Below are 15,997 nucleotides of genomic sequence, written 5' to 3' on the forward strand. Positions count from 1 at the left end.
TTTTATACCTTTCAATACGATTCCTCCTCAATCTTTAAACTTTAGTCAACTCGATCTCTCCTCATACAATAATTCTGCCTTTGCAGGTATCAGTGTAGTGAACCTCTGTTGCTCTCCCTTTAAAGCAAGGATATATTTGCTGAAGTAAAGAGACTAAAACTGCACACAAAACCCTGTATAACTGCTATAAGACTTCCTTGCTCCTGTATTCAGATCCTCTTGCAATGAAGACTATTTGCCTTCCAAACTGTTTGCTGCATTTGCATGCTTGCTTTCAGTGACTAGTAACACAAGGACAACTAGGGCCCTTTGTACATCAACATTTCCTGATCAATCACTATTTAAATAATAAAGTGCTAGTGTTTGTCCGACTGAAGTGGATAACTTCACAATAATCCAAGTTGGCCATGCATTAGCTCACTCACAACTTGTTTAAAAAACACTGGAGATGCTTTATTTTCTCCTCACACTCTCAATCTCATCTAGTTGTGTCAAGCTGGTTTTCAACAAACTTAGAAACATTATATATGACTCCCCCATCCAAATCACTGACATACATTGTAGATAGCTTAGGTGAAAGCACTGATCCCTGTGTTACCTACCAGTCACTGACTTCCACTCTGAACAAGACCCATTTATCCTACTATTCTTGTCTGCTAAGCAATTCTCAATCCATGCTAATTTATTAACACCAAACCCATGTGTTTTGATTTTATACAATAACCTCTTAAGTAGGACGTCATTAAAAGCTTTCTGTAAATCCAAATATACATCTATTGGTCCTGTCGCATTTATTCTACTAGTTACGTCCTCAAAATGATTCTGATAAGTTTGTCAAACACTATTTGTCTTTCATAAATCCACGCTGACTTTGTGTAGCCCCTTGGTATTTCCTAACTGTCCTGTTACAACACCCTTTATAATAGACCCCAGCATTTTGCCAACCACAGATGTTAAATTAGTTGTTCTATAATTCCACGTTCATTCCCTCCCTCAAATTCCCAATTTCCAGTTCAAATAAAAGATCAGCAACAATAATTTTTTGTCTCCCCTCAGCTGCCCGAGCTGATTATTTCTCAGCATTTTATATTTTCGCCAAGCCACTGAATTATTATGGTGTGGGAGGCCATTTGGCCCATTATGCGCACACCAGCTCTCCAAAAGGGCATTCTCCTGCCCTTTTCTTGAAACCCTGCACAGCACACATCCAATGTTTCTTTGAACACCTCAGTTGAAACTGCCTCCACTAGACTTACAAGCAGTGTATTCCAGATCTGAACCACTCACTGCATAAAAAAAGTTTCTTCTCATATTAAATTTACTTTTGTAAATACCTTTAAAATATGTTCCCAATATTCTTTATCCATTTGAGCAGGGACAAGTTCTCCCTGTTTACTCTGTTCAGGTATTTCATAGTTGTGAGAACTTCATCAAATTTACTCTTAGTCTTTTCCTCTCCATGGAAAATGATCCCAACTTCACCAACGTTTGTAACTGAAATTTCTCATCCCTGTAACCACTTTTGTAAGCCTTTTTTGCACTGTCCTCAATGCATTCATGTCCTTCCTTAAGTGCAATGCCCAGAACTGGACATACTTTTCCAGCTGAAGTTTAATCAGTGCCTTATACTTAACGTAATCTCCCTGTTCTTGAACTCTGTGCTATCATTAGTAAACCCAAAGACACAGCATGACTTACTTACTGAACACTCTCCACCTGGCCTAGCGTCTTTAGTGAATGTCCCATATGCTGTTACAGAACAGATCAAATCTCCTCAAAACATGTTAAAGAGATGGCCTGGATCTTGTCTTTTTCTTATTTTGAAGGCAAGTGCCAGGCGTTGCATTCCAGATGCAAGTTGATTGGTTAAACTACCAGGCTTGAAGCAAAACACATTTTATCCATTCATTTGTTTTATTTTAACTAGAACATAAGAAGAATTGGAATACTAGAAAACTTAACAGAATAATTGATTATTTAAGTACAAAGCAGTAACTATTCCAACAGAGTTCTTTCCCATAAACATTCTCTTGGCAAAGGCAAATTCACCAAAATAGATGGTATCACATGCAATTTTAGCAGCAGGAAGAAAACCACAGCTTTTAGCTGTAACAGAGAGAAATAATAGCTTCCAATTCAGCTTCTCAAGACTGTAGCAACTGTTGGAGGCTAAACTAAAATCCTGGCTCTGTGGGAGCTTGACCCCACCATTCAGGCTGCTTCTTTAAAAATCCCAAAGGCTTCGCAAGCTGTTTACTGGCATGAAGTAGACCACTCAGCACCTCCGGCTCAGCTTCTTTTCATACAAAAAAAGGACAGAATACACATCTTAAAGCCACAGTATCATCACAGTACATGCTTTGTCACACCAGATTTCTTTGCTCCGACACACCCTTTACAATGGTACCCTTTATACTCTCTAGGTTCTTTGTACTGAAACATATCATCTCAAATACTCTACATTAATCTGCCACCTATCTGCCCACTCCACCTCGTCAATGTCTGAAATCCTACACTGTCCTTCTCACAATTTACAACATTGCCAAGTTTTGCATTATCCACTTTGAAATCGTCCCTTAGAACTGCCAAGATCTAGTTCATTCATATAAACCTGGAAAAACAAGGGTCCCAATCCTGATTCCTGAGGAACTCCACGACATAACTTTCTACAGCCCCAAAATTAGCCACTAACCATCACCATTTTTCCCAATCACTCAGCCAATTTGTATCCATGTTTCAACTTTACTCCATCTGTTTTGATTGTTTAGTTAAAACCATGAATTCCCTATCGTGAGATATATATATATTCGAAAGGGTAACACTCAAGTCGCATAAAGGCAACAACAGAGGCAAAAAAAGGTATCATTTCAAAAATTGTTGAAAGTCAGGGAAGGCAGAGCTATCGATGTCTATTGTTGGGTGACTGACTCAGAATGGGACATGAGCTGTTTGCTCCTGTTGTCAAATTCCCACAGTGGAGACTAAAGGAGTTAAGTAATTCCTGTCATGTGGTACACAGATGGAACTACTAGGTAACAAGCAGCAGCTGATACTCACCAATTGATCTACTGCCTCATTCCCCACCAATGCTTCACCAACAAAAAGCACCAGATCTGGCACATTAATGGCAATGAGTTTGGCAAGTGCAGTCATCAAAGGGGTGTTGTCCTGCATTCGGCCTGCAGTGTCCACCAGCACCACATCAAAGCTCTGATTTCGAGCTGTGGAAGAAAACGTACACTTAAATTTAATATTCTAAACTAGGCACCAGAGGTTTAAATCGAATCAAGCAAAAGGGGCCTTGGCCCACCTCTAAGCAAACATCACCACAGCTGATTCAAGCAGGGGTGTATTATTTTCAAATCTGAAAAGGCAATTCTTTATCGTGGCGACTACCCTAAATACCAATGTAAGAATCAGCAATCCAGTCAGACTCATTTCAGCGAGGGAAATCAGATAAGAAGCTACTTGCTGCTTTGAGCACAATTCTGATTCTGCAACCAAACTGTATCCTGAGCCTGGGGAAGCCTCGTAATTACCAAAATGAAGTCAATTAATTCACGTGGTGCGTGGGACTCCAAATTTAATTGATATCAATATCATAGATCACAGAAGATTTCTGGATCATTATAATGTGAAAACATGCCATTTGGCCTACTGAGTCCACACTGACCCTCTGAAGAGTAACCCACCTAGATCCACTACCCTGCCCTCCTCTCCCTATCCCTGAAACCTCATATTCACCATGGCTAATCCACTTCGCGTGCGCATTCCTGGACACTATGGACAATTTAGCATAGCCAATTCACCAAACCTGTACATATTTAGACAGTGGAAGGAAACTGGCGCACCGAGAGGAAACTCAGACAAATATGGGGAGAATGTGTAAACTCCAGTCACCCCAGGGTGGAATTGAACCCAAGTCCCTGGTGCTATCTGTTACCTTGTTCCTTAGGGTGGTAACAGTCATACTTTTGGCTTTGTAGATGCCAAACACTGCTGCAACTGTTTATTGGTGGTGGATGGTGTAAACGTTCGAGGGGATGAATAGGACACAAAACAAAGGTGTTAAAGTCCTGAAGTGTTATTGCTCACTTCAGCAAGTACTTTATTCATTTCCAGGATGTGGATGGCACTAGCTATGCCAGCATTTATTGCCTATCCCTAATTGCTCACAGGGCAGTTATTATGAAACTCGTTGTGGCTCTGGAGTCACATATAGAACAGACCAGGTTAAGTTAAGCAGTTTCCTTCCACAAGGGTTATCAGTGAACCAGATGGCTTTTTCCAACAATCAATAACAGTTTCATGGCCATCATTAGACTCTCAATTCCAGATTTATATTGAAACTAAATTCCACCATTGGCCATGGCAAGATTTGAACTCAGGTACCCAGATCGTTACCTGGACCTCTGGATTAATAGTCTGACAACAATGCCATTACGCCATTGCCTCCCCCCGCTCCCCCCTGGCTTTCGTAAGTTCAGCAGGGCAGCAGTGGAGAATTTTCCATTGCATTTTTGACTTGTGTCTTGTAAACGCTGTATCGAAGACTGATGCTTACAGACCTAGTTTCTAGGTGTTTTGTTAATAATAAGGGCCGGCGACGGCCTAGTGGTATTATTCGTGGACTTTTAAACCAGAGACCCAGATAATGTTCTGGGGACCTGGGTTCGAATCCCTGCATGGCAGATGGTGGAATTTGAATGCAATAAATATCTGGAATTTAAAAATCTAAAGATGACCATGAATCCATTGTTGATTGAACCCGTCTGGTTCACTAATGTCCTTCATGGAAGGAAACTGCCATCCTTACCTGGTCTGGCGTACATGTGACTCCAGACGCACAGGAATATGGTTGACTCTTAACAGCCCTCTGGGAAATTAGGGATGGGCAATAAATGCTGCCTAGCCAGCAACGCCCTCATCCTGTGAACGAACTGAAGGGAAGAAAAATTAACAGCTGCTCATTTCTGCAACGCTTCCAATTTATTCTCGCAGGTATCTGGCAAATATACAGAAAAAAAACCCCTTGATTTTCAATCTACTGGATTCCCTACACTTGTAGAAACTACAAAAAGACATCAAGAGTCTTAAAATTTCCTCCAAATGATCTCAGTTCCAGCTGTGCTTCAGTGTATATAATCTGCAGTTTATCACCCTCAGTCAGACGGGCCAGAGTTTAAAACAAAAAATCAGAAAATAACTCACTAAATCACAAAAAAAAATAGAAATATTTAAGATCAAATTGCATTCTCCAAAAAGAGACAATGAAATACTTTCAAAAGGTTAACATATAATTTCCTAAAAGTTACCAAAAGCAATGGCCTCCATTGCAATACCAGCAGCATCCTTCCCATATCCTCTTTCAAACAGCTGGACCATGCACTGGCCATTGTGTTCCTCAGGTGGGTGCAGAGTACTTAGACGGCGAGTGTGGGTGCGAAGCTGTTCTACAGCTCCAGCTCGGAAAGTGTCACAAGCAGCAATGAGAACCCGAAACCCATTCTCCATCAGCCAGAAGGCTATCTGCAGGAAGCAAAGAGCAGAGTTCAATTTCCTATGAGTTTATGTGAAACTGGTCTCACAAACAGCCAGATCCTTCCATCTAGATCTGACATTTCTCCCCTCAAATTTTCAGCATTTGGAGTTTCTCTGATTACCCCCTGAAATTTCCAACATTATTGAATACGGGGAGTTGGAGGATTTTCTTACGATAGTAATTATCACTCCAAGTCCAGCAAAAGCAAACATGCCTTTTGAACCTCTCCATGTCCTCAAGAGTTGGTCTTTTCATCTCATTCCCAACAAGATAAAATCATTGAAATTTGTCCTTTCACAAGAATCTGCCTCCATTGACACCCAGCAGTGTCCCTTATAGGGTGAAGCATTTGTTCTCGGCTGCCTAACCACTCTACCTGAACAGGGCTTTTCTCAGCCCAGCTGTCTATATCCCTCACACCCTTATGGGGCCTCATTTATTTTGCCACCTCTACTGGGTGTCTAATGTGTAATGCTGTTTCTCTCCTTTATCTGTGACTGATGCCCTTCTGCATGTGCCCACAGAGAGCCTGAAACAAATAAAATTGCTCACGGGAGATAATCTCCTTGGTGCTTCACTTCAATTGAAGCCCCTTCCATTACTTAATGGAAGAAACTGATTCATTTCTACATGTGCCAGAATTCTTGGAAACTGGAATATTGTAATCCAAAATTTTGTTAGAGGTGGGGATAGAAAACAGAAGTCAGCTGTTTAGCAATAGGTTATGCAAAGTGGAGACTGCAGGAAGTAGGAAAAGGTCCATACTCTGTCCAGAATATTCTAACCCATGGGGCAGTGTTGTCAAACTTGTACTTAGTCAATAGTCTTAAAGAAAACTTGCCTTTTGGTGCTCCAGAGGTAGAACAAAATAAAAAGACATGACAAAAGGAGAAAGAATGACTGTGTGCTTGAACTGACACTTGAAGGAAAAGCAGGAGGATGGACAGGCAGAGGGGATTAGGAACATACAAAAACCTAGGAAAGTTAGCCCCAAGCCTACTCTGCCAGCCAGTATGCATAGTCAAACACTGTGACTTCATTTTCTTGCCCATTTCCCATAATCCTTGACTTCCTAACTGGCCAAAACAAATTTGTCCATCTCAGCCGTAAAGATATTCAACAATCCTCAATTGCAATTGTCTGAGACAGAGAATTCTAAAAATTCACAACAATTTGAAGAAATTTCTCAGCTGAGCCCTAAATAATTGCGTCCTTTTCCTTAGGCTGAGCCCTATGTTCTAGATTCCTCAACCATGGGAAACAACCAGACAAGCTTCCTCAGAATCTTGCATGTATGGGCCAGATAGTATGGGCCAAATTTAGTCAGCCTCCTACCTGTGGTAACGTTCTCATCCTAGGAATCAATCCAGTGAACCTTTGCTGCAAGTACATTCTTCCTTAAATATGGTGGTAAAAAATGCAATGCTCCAAATGTCATCACACAAAAGTCCTGTCCAACTGCAGTAAGACTAATTTATTCCTGGACTCCAATTCTCTTGCAATAAGGCCAACATCTAATTTGTTTTCCTAATTATCTGGTCTATCTACATGCCCACTTTCAGCCTTCTTTGTTTGGGCAGACCATGTCCTATGAACATGAACATTTACAAGTTTCAAGTCCTTTAAAAAATATTTGATCTTCCTACTTTTAGTGAAAAATGTCAGGGTCCTGCACGTTACATTTACATTTTGTTGTTCATTCACTTATCCTACGTATAGCTCTTCGTATATTTTTCACAGCTGATAATGTCACCTCATTTTGTATCAATAGTAAATCTGAATACATTGCTTTCATTCTTTTCTTTCAAGTCATTAGTACAGATTGCAAACAGCTCAATTTAAGCAGGAAACTTCAGGAGTGGGTGATTATAATGGAATTGTTGTGCGGGAGCAGGCTACAATATAGGAGTGAACCAGGCATAAGGTCAGAGGAAAAGACAGTGGGCAGAAGATAGAGTCTAAAGATGATAAAAGAACAGACGAGATTTTCAGTATCAGTTGGACTGAAGCAGTGTGCAGACGTCTGATGTTATAGATGAAGGAAAATGTTGGAGGTGAAACGAGGTGTTAGAGGTCACCCCATTACAGCAAAGCAGTCCACCCAATCGACACCACGTCCACAGACATTCAGTTACTCCACCATTGATGCTCATTACACAATGCTGCTTCTACGAGATGTACTGCAGAAATTCACCAAAGATCTTTTAACAGCACCTTCCAAACCCAAGACCATTTCCATCTACAAGTACAAAAGCAGTAGATATATGGAAACACCACCATCTGCAAGTTCCCCTCCAAGCCATCATCTGACTTGGAATGGCAATATTTCGTTCACTGGAATCCCTTCCCTAACAGCACTGTGAGCCTATATTCAGCACACGGACTGCAGTAATTCAAGAAAGCAGCTCACCATCATTTTCAGGGACAACTAGGGATGGGCAATAAATGCTGGCTCAGCTAGTGATACCAGCATCCTATGAGTGAATAGAAAAATGTGTCTTTAAAAAGAAATGCAGTCCTGGGCTGAATAGCTGAGTCAGTGAGAAAGGAGAAAGACGCCAGTCCTAAAAGCTGGAGACAAATACAAGTACTCAAAGCAATGGTTGTCCTTGAAACTTCGAAAATGAAATGGCATAGGAGTCAGGTCGGGGGATGGAGACAAATACTTGTTGCTACTCTAGTATTTAAGGTTCATCAAACTTTATCATTTTGTATATGAGGTTTCTCATGCCTGACCTTGGCAAGGTTGGTAGACTTTCCAACTCCATTCACACCGCAAAAAGTAACAATGAAGGGACGCCTCTGTTTTCGAGCTTCTATAACATCACGCAAGATATCGACACGTCTCTTTGGTTGCAGGATCTGAACAAGGGAATCCTGCAAGGCCTGCTTCACTGTCGAGGTCACCGCTGCCAGTGAACAGAGAAAAGTATGCTTAATTAGCTAGTTAGTAAGTAATGGGATTTTGCGGATGGTGCAAATCAAAAAAATAAATAAATAAATGAAGTGCACACAACCAAAACCTAGATGGGGTGCTGCCATTAAAAGCAACCACTGTGATCCAGCTGAGAGTGTGAAAGCACCTGCAACCTTGTTGCCACCACTTGTTGTAGCAACAGGGTAAGTTCTTTAAGAACACGATCAGGCATACATTGTGTTTTGTTCCTGAAGTTTGATGAGGCTGCATTTCTGATGCCAACATTTTTAAAAACAACCACCACTGCTGATACCAAACAGATTTTTTTATTTCCGTATGTTATTGAAAATGAGCAATAGTCCCTTTAGATGGATTCCCTTTAATTGTTACAGGCATCGTTTTTATTTGTATATCAAACCAGAAGGAACATTCCAATTTTATACATGAATGCTCTACCTAGTGTGGCGTTGGCCACAAATGCAGATTTATAAGATGTTACATTTGGGATCCTCTTTCCATATACTACATGGGTACCAGGTACGCTAGCAGCCATGCATAACTACACCGTGCCTATCTGATATCCTTCCTGCTAATGGACCTACACGATTCTGCCACACAGCTGCACCCTATCCACAGTTCATTGATTGTCTATTCATAAACAAGTTCCAGCTGAAATTACTCATATTTCAGGAGCAGAAACTGTACTTAGCTATTTCCTCCCAATCCTACCACAAAAGGCAAGATCAGCTCATTATTCTGCAGATCCTATACTTTTAAAAGAGCTGAACCTTTCTTCTGTGATTCATCCTTTTTCTCAAAAAAAAAAGCTACAGTACTATATGGTGACGTTACCTTGCTGTACACATAATACCTACCAGTAAACAAAATGAGCACGTTCACAGGTAGAAGCTGCCATCCAGAGGCGGACAAAACTCTGCTAAATCTCAGGGATTTCAGAAAAACAGTCCAGTGACACAGGATCAGGGAATAATTACACAAGTTAAAACCACAGCTAATAAGAGGTGCCAGTTAATTGGAATTAATTAATTTATTGGTTTATACTGTACTACCATTGATTATGAAAAGAAGTGTTAAAATTACAAAATTTGCTCAACTTCTGTAGCAGTTGGAATTTTTCTCATTTTATCCTTGCAGTTAGCTTAACCCAAATGTTCTTGATGTCACTCTGGAGTGACTGCAATCACACAATATCAGTGTCTTCTCTCAGGATATCTGTGATGATTCAGTGAAACCAACGTAAGCGACTAAAGGGAGGCCTAGTCACAGATGGCAGTATCCATTAGAAAAGTGCCCTTACAATGACAAATTTCTTGAAGAAGGCTGACCATAAGCTGGAGATTTCATTTTAATTAGGCTGAATGTACCATTACTTTCACAGCAGGTAAATTTTGGAAAGCGAGAATGAACCCATGAATGCTACAAAAACTACTAATCTAAATATAATTTTGCAAGATATTCAGTGATAAACAAGAACAATGATGGAAATATGAAACTAAAGAATAACTCCTACAAAACCACTGCTTTGTGACATTCAAGGTCTAATCAAGCTTCCTAAACTTGGGGACCTGAAGTTAACAAGTTGGCAAAGGTCCACATTATCAACTGGAAATGCTCAGTGAGAAAGATGAACTGAATTCCCACTCAAATCCTAAGTTTAAACCCATGAACCCTAATGTAAACATGGATCATGTCAAAAGATGACAGTTGGATAGACACTCAGGATCATTACATTAATTCAACTTACTGCTGAAGGTTCCCATGACTTTTCCCTCCAACTTTTTGGCCACTGATTCACATAGCTGGACTGTGATATCTGCAGCAACATTTTTAGCTGGAGCAAAATAAAAAAAAGGGGACAAAATAAAGTGAGTCAAGGATAGTATCTTACGCCAGTAGGATTAGTTGTGGCATACAACCACATATCAGCAAAACATTTTACAGTATTATTTAGCATTACAGAGGAAATAGCTATAACATACCAATCAAGTGATCTTTCATTTTTTCAAGGACAGGTTCCATGTCTTGGGGGGTGAGACTTTTAGACCCAACCAGGCCCTTTAGCATTCCAAACATGCCACCAAATCCACCTTTCTTCTTCACACTGTGATCAAAAAGTGAACTGTTAGATCATTCTTTTTTAACAATTTTATGAATAGTTTCTTCATAATGGAGAGGTAGTTGCATGCTCACCTGAAGGAGATCATTCTGGTTCAATTTAGACATACATACCTGGTGTTAGAAATTTCTTGAACTACTACTTCATCATCTCCTTCTTCCTCTTCACAGCTCTCATAATCTACAGCTTTCAAATCACCTGCCATTGATCCACGCCATAAATTCTGCAATATTGTGTGAAGAAAAGCAATTTATAAATGAACCCTTAAAAAATTATCTAAACAGAATAATAAATCATCATTGGGCGGCACAGTGGCTCAGTGATTAGCACTGCTGCCTAACAGCACCAGGGACCCGGGTTCAATTCCACCCTCGGGCGACTGTCTGTGTGGAGTTTGTACATACACCCCGTGTCTGCTTGGGTTCGGTCCAGGTGCTGCGGTTTCCTCCCACAGTCCAAAGATGCGCAGCCTAGGTCGACTGGCCATGTTAAATTGCCTGTAGTGTCTGGGGATGTTTAGATTAGGTGGGTCAGACATGGGGAAATGCAGGTATACGGGAAGGAGTCAGGGTGGCATGCTCTTCGGAGGGGTGGTGTAGACTTGTTGGACTGAATGGCCTGTTTCCAAACTGTAGGGATTCTATGATCTTCCTCTCTTCCTGGAATTCTCTACTCATCTCACACTTAATTTCTGAAAGGCACACAGAGAAAGACAGTCACTTATAGTGCTCTCTCCCATCACTACTTTGACTTTTGCTCAATTCTTCCAGTAAATCATAATTTGGACATATATGGGACCAGGAAAGAAATAGGTGTATTAAACATACCTTGACACAGAATGAACTCAATACCCTAATGCACAATAAATTATTTTGGAATGCGTGTTTATCATATATGGAAGAAAAGAGTAGCTACTTTCAACAAAACAAGATGTCATCTCCAATAAAAATAATTAACCACCTGTTCATTCATATTTGGTGGCATTAGTTGAGACAGTGAATGTTGGGCAGCAAACCAGAGGAAAGTCTCTTTTCTCTGAATAGTGCAACCACTTCCTTAACATTGTTCAAACTGTCAAAACAAATTTCACATCTCAAAAAGAGATTACTGAGATCTATGTGGATGAAAATTACTGTCCACAAATCCCTCTAAAACCTTAACTTTACACACCAAACTAAATCCCTAGAATCCTTTCCATCTGATTCCCGGAACAGTAGGACCGACATACGAGGAAAGACTGGATCAACTAGGCTTGTACTTGCTGGAATTTAAAATAACGAGGGAGGATCACATAGAAACATATAAAATCCTCATAGGACTGGAAAGGCTGGATGCGGAAAGAATGCTCCTGATGTTGGGCAAGTTCAGAACTTGGGGTCACAGTGTAAGAAAAGGGAGGTAAGCCATGTAGGATGGAGATGAGGAAGAATTTCTTCACTCAGAGTTGTGAACCTGTGGAATTCTCTCACACAGGAAGCTGTTGGGGCCAGTTCATTTGATATACTCAAGAGGGAGCTGGGCACGGCCCTTGCTGCTAACGGGATCAAAGGGTACGGAGAGAAAGCGGGAATGCAGGAAGAAGACACTGAAACTGAATGGTGGTAACTCCAGCATCTATTTTCTGTGTTTATGTTTCTACGTTATCTAAAATTAAATCCAGGTGTTTTGTCCATAGGTAATTTTAAGTTTTACACGGTAATCTATATCTCAAATAACATTTTTAAACAAAAACCTGACTTTATTGAATAATTCCTATGTTTTTAAGATACACCGTAAGAGATCAGCCAGCATGTCCAGGGACTATCCAACGAACTGCATGTGGGAGAGGAACTGAAATTGGAGGGACAAGCTAGGCCTTGTTAATATTTTGTAGTTGACTATCCTGGTATCAGTAAAAGCCTGACAATTAATGACATCTCTGCGGTCTCAGCTTCAGGTCAGGTCAAACGTAGAATGAAGAAGCAAAGATACAAAGTTGAAAAAATACCCAAAGGCTCACAGAAGAATAAAGAACTTGCAGTTATATATTTAAGTCAAGACATCATACCACCCACATAAACATGCAAGGGCCTTTGCAAAAAGAAAATCACCTATCTCATCTAATTCCACCCACATAACTTTGCTTTCTTGTTCAGGTTTATCTAGCTTCCACTAGAACATGCCTAAGCTTATTTACCTGCACTACTTCCTGTGGTAGCAGGTTCCAAATTATAATCACTTTCTAGTGAAGTTTCTTCTGAAAACCCTGTTGAGTTTATTAGAGTTTGCGCTGTATTTATGGCCCTTAGTCAGGTCTCACTGAGAGTCTCCACATCTACCATATTAAACCTTTTCCAATTTATTAGATTGTCATTCAGGCTTCTCGGTTCCGTAGAAAAAAAACCTGCATGTTCTTTTGTTCTTAATAGGGATAATACTTTGGTGTTATCTTTGTGAATCTTTTTTGCACCTTGTTCCACTGCCTCTATCTTTTCATAAAATGGAGACAACAACTATGTTTCACATACTCCAAGTGAGGTCAAGGCATAATTCTATATGAGTATAACAAGGCTTCTGTTTTTTAAATCTGTCACTAATGACTTGCCCTTCTACAAGTTTGTTACTGTGCTCTTACATTTTGTCGCATTTCTCCTTTGTACTTTCCCCAGTCTTCTTTGCAGAATATATGCTATTAATAGCTTGTGTTTTGGACCTATTTTAAATTAATATAAAATTACACCATACCAATCTCATGATAGGCACTAACTTTGAAACTACATCCAAGTTTCTGAGCTTTTTTCTTCCCATTTGCAATTGTGCAAAATTTACTTGAGGAAATAAAATAACAAGACTAAAGTAATACTCTGATTAGAGGCTAATGATCAATGTTAAAAGATTAACACAGTCTGTAATGAGTAAACATACCATATCTGCACTGGTGTCATCTCCATTACTGGTGTAGGTGCTGGATTGACCATTGATAAGTTTCTCGCTGTAGTCAAGATCTTTGGCATTAGCTTTGTTGGAATCTAAAGGCCAGACACGACGGGTTTTCTGCTTTGGTGGCTTAGGGGACTTGCTGCTGCAGTTCATGGGGGGGAAAAGAGAGGGAGGGGGAGGAGAGGGAGGGGGAGGAGAGGGAGGGGAGAGGGAGAGAGAGGGAAGAGAGGGAGAGGGAAGAGAGAAGAGAGAGAGACAGTCACACACATTAGTACAGCCGGTCTCCATGCACCGCCACCTCATGAAACGTATGTTGAGAAATGAAATGCTGGAAGGCGCAGATCAATAAATTAGAAAGCAATTGCACGGTATGATGATATTCCAATGTTTGGCAAAGTAATGCGAGTTCCTAAAGTAAATGTTAAGATTAATTTCCGGATAATCATACATTCAGCAAATCAGATGTGCCAAGCAAAATATATATGTTCAGCACTGTCAAATTAAATTCACCAAAGTGTTTTGAAGTGTGTTACATGTAGATGCAAAAGTTGTTTTACAACATACATGCATTAACAAAGTGTAGCTAAGAAAGGCTAAACTATCTAGAAATCAGCCACGAGTGTCTCTTCGAATTAGCAAGAACAGCAAGTTTTATTATTATAGCATTACCCACCAGGCAAACAAAGCAAATACAACCAGCTAGTTGATTCGAAGATACACTCCCTTAGAAATAAGGTGCCTTCTCACCTGCTTTCTTTTTTCTCTTTCCCCAGTCTTTTACGGAAAAATTCCTCCCTATTTCTCTGGATGATTTCTTCCTGAGTCAAACCGTTTTGGTTGGCATCTCCTGCAGCCACGGAAGCCTTTAACTGAACCTCAGTTTTCTTTTCTGGTGCATCTTGTACAGGTGCTGGATTCGAAAGATGAAGGAAAAGAGAAGTAAATAGAGGAGAAAAAAATGAGAGAGATAAAAAGTAATCAAAGTACAGAAAAGAAGTTAAATAAACTTTCTGACCAGCTCCTCTAAATACACAGAAATCATATTATAACCCATCAAGTCTGTGATGTTTTCACTGCAAGAAAGGAATAGAAAATAAGTGAATCACTGAAGCACGACAGTGAAAAAAGTACACCAAGGTGCAAGTTTTATTTCTATGTTAGCTAGCACCACTACCCCATCCTAGAGAGGAGAACAAACCACATGAAACATGTTAAAAGTTTCCTGCCTGGTCATTTTTATTCAGCGATCACCGAAAACTGCATGCATCAGGAATTAGGTAAAAACAGAAGCAGAGCTGGCCATGTCTTCACAGTTCAACTACCCATCAAAACCAATGACACCCTAGTGTTACTGTGAATCAGAAATTAGCAGTGGCCAATTAACTGGATGAAGTAGATGTGTTCTAGATATCACTCCCCCAAAAACCAGGAGCTACAGTAGGGGACCGCTTTGCAGAACACCTCTGCTCGGTTCGCAATAAACAACTGCACCTCCCAGTCGCAAACCATTTCCACTCCCACCCTCCCATTCTTTAGATGACATGTCCATCATGGGCCTCCTGCAGTGCCACAATGATGCCACCCGAAGGCTGCAGGAACAGCAACTCATATTCCGCTTGGGAACCCTGCACCCAATGGTATCAATGTGGACTTCACCAGCTTCAAAATCTCCCCTTCCCCCACCGCATCCCAAAACCAGCACAGTTCATCCTCTCCCCCCACTGCACCACACAACCAGCCCAGCTCTTCCCCTCCACCCACTGCATCCCAAAACCAGTCCAACCTGTCTCTGCCTCCCTAACCTGTTCCTCCTCTCACCCATCCCTTCCTCCCACCTCAAGCCGCACCTCCATCTCCTACCTACCAACCTCATCCCACCTCCTTGACCTGTCCGTCTTCCCTGGACTGACCTATCCCCTCCCTACCTCCCCACCTATACTCTCCTCTCCACCTATGTTCTTTTCCCTCCATCTTCGGTCCGCCTCCCCCTCTCTCCCTATTTATTCCAGAACCCTCACCCCATCCCCTTCTCTGATGAAGGGTCTAGGCCCGAAACGTCAGCTTTTATGCTCCTGAGATGCTGCTGGGCCTGCTGTGTTCATCCAGCCTCACATTTTATTATCTTATACAGGAGGAGGGTAGGATCAGGTACGTTGTATTAATCAATATTCTCGGACGTCTTCATCAAAATGAATTGCAGGGATTGACACATCACTGGATCATTCTCATGATCAGCAATAGTGAGGAAGAGAATGTCACCAGTTCACAATTGGTCATTAACTCTAGAATCTCAAACTTAAGTAGTAACAAGCTTAAAAATAAGCGGATTGGAGGTTAAACACTCTAAGAATTAACAAGTAATTAATTTAAACTTCTTCCACCTTTTTCTAACTCTGTTAACCATAAATTTATTTACAACAGTCTTTTCATTAGAAAGTGTCTTCACAATTGGTTTCAGCAAAACTGAGAAGTTTCTTTTTCC

At 40.7% G+C, this 15,997-nt stretch overlaps 1 protein-coding gene across 3 annotated transcripts in view; it reads right to left on the reverse strand.

The window, feature by feature from the left end:
* Positions 1 to 15,997, reverse strand: part of srpra (SRP receptor subunit alpha) — a 60,377-nt gene that overhangs the window by 4,043 nt on the left and 40,337 nt on the right. The window contains exons 5-13 of one of the 3 annotated variants that reach the window (XM_059638977.1): positions 14,263 to 14,425; positions 13,501 to 13,657; positions 10,710 to 10,819; positions 10,460 to 10,581; positions 10,225 to 10,311; positions 8,279 to 8,451; positions 5,316 to 5,529; positions 3,058 to 3,221; positions 2,081 to 2,296 (exon numbers count right to left, since the gene is read on the reverse strand). In XM_059638977.1, the coding sequence (XP_059494960.1) occupies positions 2,276 to 2,296; positions 3,058 to 3,221; positions 5,316 to 5,529; positions 8,279 to 8,451; positions 10,225 to 10,311; positions 10,460 to 10,581; positions 10,710 to 10,819; positions 13,501 to 13,657; positions 14,263 to 14,425 (1,211 nt within the window). In that variant the 3' untranslated portion in view covers positions 2,081 to 2,275. Of the gene's footprint in view, positions 1 to 2,080; positions 2,297 to 3,057; positions 3,222 to 5,315; positions 5,530 to 8,278; positions 8,452 to 10,224; positions 10,312 to 10,459; positions 10,582 to 10,709; positions 10,820 to 13,500; positions 13,658 to 14,262; positions 14,426 to 15,997 lie in introns of those variants that run through there. The other 2 variants (XM_048562312.2, XM_048562311.1) reach the window with 2 other exon arrangements.

Source organism: Stegostoma tigrinum, chromosome 32 (genome assembly GCF_030684315.1).
Source record: "Stegostoma tigrinum isolate sSteTig4 chromosome 32, sSteTig4.hap1, whole genome shotgun sequence".
Taxonomy (NCBI): domain Eukaryota; kingdom Metazoa; phylum Chordata; class Chondrichthyes; order Orectolobiformes; family Stegostomatidae; genus Stegostoma; species Stegostoma tigrinum.